This window comes from Micromesistius poutassou, assembly GCF_964030765.1.
Source record: "Micromesistius poutassou genome assembly, chromosome: 9".
Taxonomy (NCBI): domain Eukaryota; kingdom Metazoa; phylum Chordata; class Actinopteri; order Gadiformes; family Gadidae; genus Micromesistius; species Micromesistius poutassou.
This window is the reverse complement of record NC_140279.1, coordinates 3366176-3377564: the sequence shown is the minus strand read 5'-3', so window position 1 is coordinate 3377564 and position 11389 is coordinate 3366176. Positions and strand designations below refer to the sequence as shown.

The 11389-nt window shown below is 45.1% G+C and overlaps 2 protein-coding genes across 2 annotated transcripts; both read right to left on the bottom strand.

Annotated features, from left to right (window-relative positions):
• Positions 1–1370: 1370 nt before the first annotated feature.
• foxd2 (forkhead box D2) lies at positions 1371–2483 on the bottom strand (the record flags this gene model as incomplete). Its single annotated transcript, XM_084472546.1, has 1 exon — positions 1371–2483. One exon carries the CDS (start codon positions 2481–2483, stop codon positions 1371–1373), a length of 1113 nt encoding a protein of 370 aa, XP_084328672.1.
• Positions 2484–6548: 4065 nt separating this feature from the next.
• On the bottom strand, positions 6549–7823 carry foxe3 (forkhead box E3; the record flags this gene model as incomplete). The annotated part of the gene is made up of 1 exon (XM_084473478.1): positions 6549–7823. The coding sequence occupies one exon, from the start codon at positions 7821–7823 to the stop codon at positions 6549–6551; it is 1275 nt and encodes a 424-aa protein (XP_084329604.1).
• Positions 7824–11389: the final 3566 nt, after the last annotated feature.

The following is an 11389-nucleotide window of genomic DNA, read 5'->3' as shown; positions in this document are numbered from 1 at the left end:
GTCGACGGTAGCTATACGATTAAGGGGCTTTTCAATATCTCAATCGAAATTAGGCTGCTAGATTATTTTGTTCAAAAAGGAGACAACAAATAAACCGAGTCAGCATACGGACGGGGATTTTCCACCCAATTAAGTGGTTTTAATTAGGTAGGCTATTTAACACTAAGTAGGCCTAGACCTAATATTGTGTGTTTTTTACATGATGTGTTTCCGGAAGATATAGGTTAATATATTTAATTACAACTGTTCAATTCAACCTTTAATAATAACGATAAAGATTATAGCCATATACCGCCTATAGGCTAGGCTAATAAATTGCTTCATTGGTAGCCTAACTGTAATACTAACGCTTATAATATTATGAATTGCATATAATTTCAATTATTTGTTTTTTTCACAAATTATATATGAATAGACTATATTTAGGCCTACTACGGACTTCTCTTAAAGCAATAGAAAAAGTTAACAAGATGGATGTTGAAATTCACAAACATTTATTATTCTTGTCATTACAACAAAAATGGCCTATAAACATTAGGTGTGTCTCTCTCTATTGGCAACACAAGACATACGCTTCACAGATTAATTTGATGTGAAATAGATAGAAACGAACCCTATACGCACAACAGTTAAACAGAAAGAGGGAGAGAGAGAGACGGAGACAGAGGGAGAGAGAGTTCACGCTCATCTTTACACCAATACCCATAACCTACATGTCCATGACAATATGAAATGGTAAAGTCACACATTTATCGAGACGGCCGCCTGTAAGAGGAGATCTGGAGTTGTGGTGGAAAAGGTTACATTTATTATCAGAACCCCATTTCTCTGGATGTGCTTTCTAAAAAACCTGAGTTTGCGGTTTATGTAAGCCTATGCCAACAACAGTGCTTTATTTCTCACAAAATATAAAACAATACAAACCATATAAATCTCAATTATTATAATTATAATTAATATTATTATTATTATTATTATTATTATTATTATTATTTATTTCAAATGCAAATCATCCCAATAGAGATAGGTGACATTTAACTTATGTTAAATAAAAATGATATTTTCATACTCGACCAATGAATGATGGCCATTAGACCAAATCCAGGACAAAAATGTACAATAACTATGAGTAAGAAGACCCCTTTCAAATCTCAAATCGTTTTCTCGTTATTATTCACATATTTACAAAAAAAACAATAAAAACATAAATATACATTTTAAGTTATCCTTTCTCGCAACTTATGAACAGTGAAAGAGAGCCTTGACACTCTTTTTCCCTCCCCCGCAAAGAATGTTTATCCTACCTTCCCAAACGGTCGGTATTACCACAATGGGCTGTTAATGACGACCGTTCGAAGTGATACTGGCATTTAGAAAGGACAAGTGTTCATATTGGCCGTTTTGCTTGAGAACGCCTGGCTCGCTGTCCCCGCTAGTAATATGCTCTCCTGCGAGATGTTTAAGTGGTTGGAGGCAGAGGCGAGTGCCGGGGTCAGCATGGCCAGGATCTGCGCCTGGTTGCTGGACTGTGAGCCGTACGACGAGGCCGTGGAGTTGGCGGCGCCAATGATGTTGTCGATGGAGAAAGAGGGCCTGCTCGGCGCGGTAGTGTCCGTTTTGAGGGGTGGCAAGCTGGGTAAAGTGGGGCTTAGTTGGGGGTAAAATGGCTTTCGTAAATCGGCACTTAAGAGAGAGGGTAAGGGATGGGGCGTGGGGAACATTGAGGCTGGAGTAGGCAGTGCGCACGGCGCGCTTTGGAACGGGAACGCGCTCCCCGGATGGTGCGGGTGATAAGGATTGTGAGCCGCGTGGAAGTTCTGCAGCTGGAGTCCATAGTTGTACCCGTAGGGGCCATATCCAAACCCTGGCAGAAAGCCCCCGGAGTCCCTTAAGATTTCATTGGTTTGATGTCTCTTGAAGCGCTTCCTCCTGCGTAAAAAGCTCCCGTTGTCAAACATGTCCGCGGACTCGGGGTCCAGGGTCCAGTAGTTGCCTTTTCCAGGGTTCCCAGGTTCCCGGGGGATTTTGACGAAGCAGTCGTTAAGGGAAAGGTTGTGGCGGATTGAGTTTTGCCAAGCGGGGAATTTTTCTCTGTAGTATGGGAACCTGTTGCTGATGAACTCGCAGATTTCGCTCAAAGTGAGGCGCTTTTTGGGACTCTGCAGTATCGCCATGGTGATAAGAGCTATATATGAGTATGGTGGCTTTACGAGTGCACTTTTGCTGGGTTTGTCCCCAACCATGCTCCCAGGCTCGGCGTTGGAGCCCATCTGCTCTGACTGACACTCGGAGCTGCTGAGTCCCGGGGAGGACACCCTCTCACTGGCATTCTGAGAGAAGTTATCGTCGGAGTCATTGTCCAAGTTAAAATCGTGATGCATATATTTTCCGTCTTTGCCCACGGCGATATCTCCCCCGACCACATCGATGTCCAAGTCTTCGGACAATGCAGAGCTGTCGGACATATCCGCCCCCAAAGTCATCCTTGGAAGAAACCGTTTATCGTCCGCTCTCTCGCGGTCCCTTCTGTCAGCTCCTATCGCCTGATTTCGATTCTGAAGTCTGTAGTCTGCAAGATCCAATCCTTAACAATACACCAGGCTTCTTCGACAGCTGAAACAACACATTTCAGAATAAATGGTGTGAGAAAGATTAAAAAGTCATTGACCTGTGTGTTCTGCGTGTCCGACGACCATTCACGGAGTGGGATCGCGTGCACTCACTCAAGGCAAAACTTTGGATTTCATGCGAAGAAAAAACTTCTTGGATTGAAAACTGTTTTTCTCCCATCAAACGACGACTTGCGTTCTGGTTTGTACCTCTGTAACGCGAGGTCACGCGAACATATATCCAAAAAGGCAGTATTTTTACGCGCAGGAATGGGTAAGTATCCAGTGGAAGTCTCACACTCTCCTCCTTCATAGCCCTCAAAAGCTTTTTATCTGACGGCACAGACCACGTGACATCGTGTCACTGTTGACCAGGAACTGAAAGAGATTGTGGAACCTTTGGTCAGTGATGATGGCGAGCGTGAGCCTCCATCCTAATCATTATTTCGATTTCAGGCCAATTTAGTGTGTAACACATACGATGATTAGCAGGTATAATGTTGATGGGATTATTGTCCTATATTTATTTTCTATTAACTGATGGATTACAATTCGGGAAAGTATGCAAGCACGAGTTGATCACAATATAAACAATTCAACAACATATTGGTCAACTAAACCAATAATAATAAACAAATAGGATAATATAAAATAGGCCTAAAAAGCAAAGGTGCATATCAAACTGCTTAATTAAACATGAAATATAAATAATACTAACTATATAATTACGGGTATAGCCATTGTTCAAAAAAGGTAATAAAAAAAAGGTTCAGCTTTCATTTCTATTTTTTATTATCATTTTCTAAACATCCATGACTTTCCTCAATGAAATGAGCATGTAACAGCATAACAACCATGGCCTATATTCATATGAATACAAAATAAATAAAAAGGATTTTAAAGGTTCTCCCTGATCACTTGTCACGAGTTTCATGTTTTGCTTGTCAAGAAATCATAACATAATCCATCTGCATTTTCTACATAATTCGCATATGGATAAACACACAAGGCCCTTGCAGTTGAAACCTGCTCCGATCCATCTTCGTTCTGCGAGATGGTAGAGATGCCACGGCGATGTGATGTCTGTGGGCCCTTCAGAGCACACAGTCGTCAAGACATTCCTGTCATTAGGTTGAAGAAACATGGCGTTAATTCGCGCGCATCATCACCTCATTCATCTATGACACGGATATAGGCCAAACGATCACAGACTCAAGCATCAGTTCAAAAGCAAGGCACTTCAGGGTGAACATGCTGCCTCTTCAGGGTAGGCCTATATTGTGGGGCAATGTCGTTTCTTACTGTGCTGAGTTTATTTTTAAAAAGGTTGTGGTGAATGTGAGTCACACATGATGCGAGTCAGACCAACCACAAAGGAAAACCGTGTCCAAGCCTTTGATGAACTGAAATTACAATTTGTCAATTTCTCTAAACGGTAAATACTAAAAGCTTGTGATCAATAAATGCAAATATTTAATATTGAATGTGGTCAAATATGATATCATAAGGTCTTTCACGCATGTTATGTGTTTGTGTTTTTTAAAGCTGTTGCGATAACCTTAATAGGCCTACAGGACTTCTTAAATAGCTGCCGGTGACATGCATTTATTCAATCGCTTAATCGATTCGATATCATACACTGTGTCCACCACACGCCATATCGTAAAAAGAATGGTAGCCGATTTTTGATGATATAAGTAGGCTATTGTTGAAAATTCAACTTATTGTCGAATGATAAGGGCTAATTGTGAATATTGTGAATAATTCGTTTTTTTAATGTTTGGAAAACATGCTATAATTACTTTATTATCAACAAATTAAAATGTCATTAACTTCGTGTGGATGAACACAATTAAATGTAGGCTATTATACCTATGCGACTTTTTTTTTTAAACAAACCATTTTTGCATGGTGTATTTTGTGAGGTCGAAGCGCCCTCTACTGGCCATCAAAGTGAATGCAATCCTAGCCTCATATTTCAACTATCAATCAACTGTGGTCCCGCCCATGGCTGTATAATGACAACGGTCGCACCACAGCAAAGTTGACCCTTCACGGAATTGTCAGAGTGATCACACAGTTGCCCATAGGCTAATGGTTGTATCGTTGCATTCAGCCAGGGTATTCAACCAATGGGGAGGTTTAGAGCTCCTGGTTACAATTGCAATTAGGCCTACATTACTTGGTACAATATTTTGAGTCTTAACATTATTATTGAACGGTTTGTCTACTTCCCGTTTAACTTTCCGCTCTGGCCTGTCCACTATTTGATTATAATGATTGATTTCCCATGATCAAGTGCAGCTACAAAAAAATTAATGCAAGAAACTTACTTGATTCTAGTGGTTAATGTGTTATGTTAATAGAACCAGTTGCAATATTGGCATGCGGCACGAAACCACTATAGTGAGTGGTTCAGCAGATTACATCTGACACAGGCCGAGGCCATTTCTATTTTTTGTTTAAATTATGAACCGGTATATTTTTAGGAAAGGTTAGGCCTACATCCTTTAGGCCTTTGCTTGAGTGCTCCCCTCCTGACGATGGCTCCCCATATCCCATACATCCCTGACACTACGCGTGTTGGCTGCGATTCCATCCCTCTGGGGGACCGATACACTACGGCCCCCCCGGTGGAATGTGAAGGGCCGGCTCTTGGATCAAGAGCGACACCGAGTTGATAGACCTGGCTCGGCCTTGTGTGCAAGAGGACCATGTGCTGGTATTTTATTTTGAAGTTGTATTTTTTAGGCCATTCAACGTTTGTATTTTAACCAATCGTCTTGACCCCTAAAAGTAACACGTGTAGATGTTTCAGAGAGGGCACAAAGTCCTTTATAATAGTGCACCGTGTAGCGAATATAAAATATTACATTTTTTAAAGTCTGATTCTGTAAGGCCTAATAGCAAACATTATTCGTATAGACTATATCGTATGGATCTTTATTTAAATATATAAAAATAATAGGGTAAATATTATAATTAAATAAATAGGAGAGGCCTATTATTTTTCATTATTATCGAATAGGTTACTTATATACAAGCGGCTCCCACGACCGCAGACAAAGCAGAGCTTAGAAAGCCGGAAACACCGACCCTCTGAACCAATAGGCCTACATTTGAATTGACTGTCCGTTCTGAATTTATGAATGGCTTGCAGACATGCTGCTAAGCATTTGATACATTGTCCGAACGAAGACCACCCTCACTGTAACTCTAAAACGAAATACTTTGCCCAAAATCGACATTTCCTAATGCCTCATTAACCAGGTCGGAGACTCAACCACTCATGGAATACATCTGATATTGAACCTCAAATGAAACAACAGTTAATATCAGTAATAAAAACTATCAAACTTTATTTCATCAACATGAAACATGTGAACATCAGTAGCACAGCTATAAATATAAAATAAACGAAAGGCCCACTTGACTAAACTAAATAGATAATGAAAAAATAATTACATCACATGACCATTAAAGTCAAACTAACAACAATAATATCCAAACATACAACTAGTGCTCTTTTAGAAAAAAATAGTGGACACAACACACACACACACACACACACACACACACACACACACACACACACACACACACACATACACACACACACACACACACACACACACACACACACACACACACACACACACACACACACAAACACACACACACACACACACACACACACACACACACACACACACACACACACACACACACACATAAGTTAGGACAACGACGCAGTGACACGAATCAGATGGCTTTACACCTTAAAAATGGAATGTTTTTTTCAATGTTAGTCGTGAGGATTTTGTTGTGCTTTCCGTTTTTTTTTCTCTCTCTCTCTCTCTCTCTCTCTCTCTCTCTCTCTCTCTCTCTCTCTCTCTCTCTCTCTCTCTCTCTCTCTCTCTCTCTCTCTCCATGTTTCCTTCACATATACCGTTCTAACCCCGATGCAAAATTACTCTGTCTGATGTACGAGTTGTTGTACGAGTTGGAGAGCCCCAGCAGCTGTTCCGTGTGTTCGGCGCAGGAGCCCGAGCGCAGCGCCGGCAGGGAGAGCCTGTTCCCCGGGCAGTACACCTGGGAGCTCCCGGGGGAGAAGCCCGCCTGGCTCATGGCGGGTAAGTGAGGATGAGGTGGCGGAGGAGGAGGCGACGAAGAAGAAGTAGAATAGGGGTACCCAGAGGTCAGGTTGGAGGGGATGTTCCCGGTGTTCCTACCGAGCATGTTCGTTGCGTGGTTCATATTCTGGGTCTGGAAGCAGGACGACTGATCGGACACCCCGGTGACAGAGCAGGCCATACCGCTCAGATCCGGCCCGCCGAAGCCTAGATTCTGGGCGTTGAGCTCCCCGCCTCCCCCGGGCCCGCCCTGGAGCGTCTGCTGGTTGATGATGTTGTCGATGCTGAACATGCGCGGCTGTCCCTGCCCGACCCCCGAGCTCTGGTAGTGATGCAGCATCGCCGGGTGCGGAGAGGTGGCGAGCTGGGTGCCGTAGCCGGAACCGATACCCGGGTACAGGGTGTTAGGGTACGAGGGCCTCCCCATGGGTGTCGGCGTGAACGCGCTGGAGCTCTGCATGTATCCCGGGTACGTGCTCACGTCGGTGCGCTTGAACCTCTTCCTCCTCCTCAGGAAGCTTCCGTTGTCGAACATGTCCTCCGCAGCGGGGTCTAGAGTCCAGTAGTTGCCCTTCCCGGGCCGGCCTGGCTCCCGCGGGATCTTGACAAAACAGTCGTTGAGGGTGAGGTTGTGACGGATGGAGTTCTGCCACTTCTTGGAGTTCTCTCTGTAGAAGGGGAAGCGCTCCATGATAAACTTATAGATACCCCCCAGGGTGAGTTTCCTCTCCGACGAGTTGGCTATGGCCATGGCGATGAGGGCGATGTAGCTATAGGGCGGCTTCCCCCTCTGAACGGGCCTTTTCCGGCGGCGACTGCCCGTCGTCGACAGGTGGTCCTCGCTGTGACCCAAATCGGTCCCGTCTTCCGTGTTGGGACTGGTCCCCCGGGGCTCAGACTTGATGAGGACGTTGTCTTTGGACCTGGCCTGTATCATCACAGACGGCGGAGGCAGCGGGGAGTCCAGGCTGACGTTCGGGGACAGGACAACAGGGCTGGACGCCTCCACCGGCGAGTGCTGTGTCGTCTCGGCCGTCATGTTGCACATGCCCGAATAGTACGAATAATTTGCCAGATTCATAAAATAATTGTGTGTTCACCTTCCTTTGATCTGAAACGGTTTATTTATCTTAGATGATGCTCAAGTGACCTACGGTCTCATGTAGCTGAAGAAGCCAGTGAGTTTAGTCCTCTGGCCACACTGGCGTAAAGGTGAAGTCAGCTGGATGCCCCGCGTGGAGTGGCCAGCCTAAATCCAGGTGAGAGGGAGCCGTTGACAGCTTTATAAGGGCGGGCGGGGGAGGGTGGTGGTGGGTGGGGTGGGATGGGGTGGGGAAGGGGGGGGGTGATGACGCCACGCGCGGACAAATGACCGGCAGGGAATCTGTTACCCTCTTGCGGCCATGCGACTTTTTCTAAATCGTGCAGAGGCAACAGTGTGGTCCTGGAAGTAAAAAAAAAACATTATTTAAGACTTTATTATTGAAAGGTCCGAGCCAACAGATTTTGATGTTCCTCAGTGCATTCGAGATGGTGATATGTTATCCTCAAGTGTAACGATCTCATGTTTTACAGACATGCACATTATTTGACAATAAGTCTGACTGTGACACCTCGCCCCATTTTGCGTTTTTTTCTTTCTCTCATCTTCGTCTCTAAACACGAATACACACATGCAGGTCAACACACACACATTTTTTTTTCTTTTACCAGATGTTACCTTCTCTCCCTCTCTCTCCCTCTCTCTCTCTCTCTCTCTCTCTCTCTCTCTCTCTCTCTCTCTCTCTCTCTCTCTCTCTCTCTCTTGGTCCTGGGCAGAAACAACACTCTTTGGTGCTTCTGCTCCAAACCCAACAGCCTTTCAGCAATCAAAAAATAATAACCGGCCATTAAAAACAAGCAATTGAGCTAAGAAAGCCTTTGGGGGGAGAAAAGTCAATATCATCACTTCATGTTCATTTTTGGCGATTGATAATCAAACAGCGGACCGGCCAGAGAGGAGAGTTGTTTTCTAATGGATTTTGAAGTCAAAACACCACTCACTCTACAACTGCTATGTAGACAAGCCGTTTAAACAACCACACACACACACACGGCACTGCTCCTCCTTGATTATTTTGACAGTAAAAAAGGGTGACGATTATAACAAGGCTACATATTATACAATGTCATATGTTGCACAACGCACACTAGCAATGTGTTAACGCACCCTGCGGCTGTTCTGAATTATGTGATGCAGAGCTACGGTGCTTCGTCCAATCAGTGGGATTGTTATTTTGAACCAACATCACCAGCATAGACTTATATTAGAGTTTAAACAAACAGTGCTCAGTTGCCATATCTGATTAGAAATGTAATAATACAATGAATGAGAGAAATCAAGACATAAATCAAAATCCTTTTTCTCCCCTCCACCATACACACAAACATACACACACCAACACACACACACACACACACACACACACACACACATACAGCCCTCAACATACTTACTCACAATTACACACACACACACACACACACACACACACACACACACAGACACACTTGCTCACACACACACACACACACACACACACTGAGACACTCAGTCATCCAGTCACTCATTCATCCACTCACTCACTCACTCACTCAGTCACCCGGCCACTCCAGCCACAGTCCAGACAACACTAAGCCCAGCTAGCCGCTCACGGCTGGTGGCTAACAGCTTCAGACAGGCGTGGGAGCAGGGGTGTGTCCATGAGGGTCTGCCCCTAGAGCTGCCAGGTCAGCCAGGACAAAAAGGGGCTCTGGCCAGGAAACATGTCGCACTGCCCTGGGGCCTGCAGCCTCTCGCTAATCCCCGGCCCAAATCTCCCTTTACCTCCATGCTCCTCTAACTCTCTCCCCCCCCCTTCCCCTCTCTCTCTCTCTCTCTCTTTCTCTCTCTCTCTCTTTCTCTATGGCTCAGCACCCTCTCTCTCGCTCTCTCTCTCTCTCTCTCTCTCTCTCTCTCTCTCTCTCTCTCTCTCTCTCTCTCTCTCTCTCACACACACACACACACACATGCACACTGTTCCCAACATATTTGACTCCTGGCTCACACACATGAATGGAACACACATACAGTATGGGGCGGCAGTGGCTCAGTGTAGAGCAGGTTGCCTGGCATCAGGAAGGTTGCTGGTTTGATTCCCTACTCATCCTTCCTGAGTGTCGAGGTGTCCAAGACACCTTACCCCAGCGGCTCCTGACGTGTTGGCTGTTGCCTTGCATGGTTGACACCGCCGTTGGTGTATGAACGTGTGTATGAATGGGTGAATGTGAGTGAGGCATTACAGTAATTGCAATGTGCTGAAACTAACCTATCATAGCTTGATGCAATCTGACAGTACGTAGTTACAAGTTACCCCCCCCCCCCCCCACACACACACATACACCATCCTCAATCCTTATATGTAGCCTTGACCAACATTTGGTGACCTTGCTAAACCCCCAAGTCAGGCTGTTGTTGTGCTTTTCTGATCTTGGCAAAGCAATCCTTGGCTACTCTAGATCTAATGCTATCAACATCACAATTCCAAGTTTGTCCAGCTTGTGTGTTCTGTTTGTGTGTAAAACCAAAGGTTATGGTCCCTTATCATTTAAGGATCATTAAGGATGCCACGTTATGTTTCCCAAGAAACGTGACGAGGCATCCCTTGCTCACTGCTGGTTTAGTGTTAAACGTTCACCTCTTTAAATGTTTCATTAAATTGTCGGCATCCCTTACTCACTGCTGTTTTAGTGTTAAACGTTCACCTCTTTAAATGTTTCAATAAATTGTCACTCTATTATTTTGCCATTGGTTCAGTATTATTATTTTATCCTGAAGTGATCGTTCTGAAAAGCACATTGAGCTGCAAAATGAAAGTTTGTCTATGAAAAGGTATCTTTCATCATGGTTACTAGCAACACATTACTAAATGTGTTAAATGTGTGTGAGGGATGGTTCTCGCTCTGCATGACAGACGATGCACACACAATCATTGCATCATCACACTTCATTTCGGGGAAATGTCAAGTCCCAGAGCAAGACTCATCTTTTGGCGAGCATGGAGCCCTGCTTTGGCTGCATCGGTTTGAAAACACACTTCATGTCTGATTCCCCTCTCCTCATTTGACGAGTCACAGAAACAGAAGTGGGAGAAACAGAGAGAGAGAGACAAAGAGAGATGAGTTGGGGTAGAGAAAGAGAGAGATGGTTGCGGGGGGGGGGGGGGGGGGGGGGGGACACAGAGCGTTGCTGAGTAAACACTTGGAATCCAGTCATTCGCAAAGTTGCTCCAGGGGATGGTAGGAGAGGGAGAGAGCCATGTGAAAAAGAGAGAGATAATAAAAGAGTGGGGTAGGGGGGAGGTGGGTGGCGGGTGATAGATGGATAGATAGGGAGTGATCGAGAGAAACAGAATGAGTGTTGGGGAGCAAAGGGAGAGAGAGAGAGAGAGAGAGAGAGAGAGAGAGAGCCATGCAGGCCCCTTCCTTGCCCCGACTCATCAAGTACGCGCCAGGGCTCCTGAAAACCCAGGGATTAGCGGGCTCCATGGCCTGGCTCCCCCTGCTAGCTTCTGGACTGCACGCTACGCTGCCCCGCTAAAGCAGCGCACGGGGTTCTCACACACACGG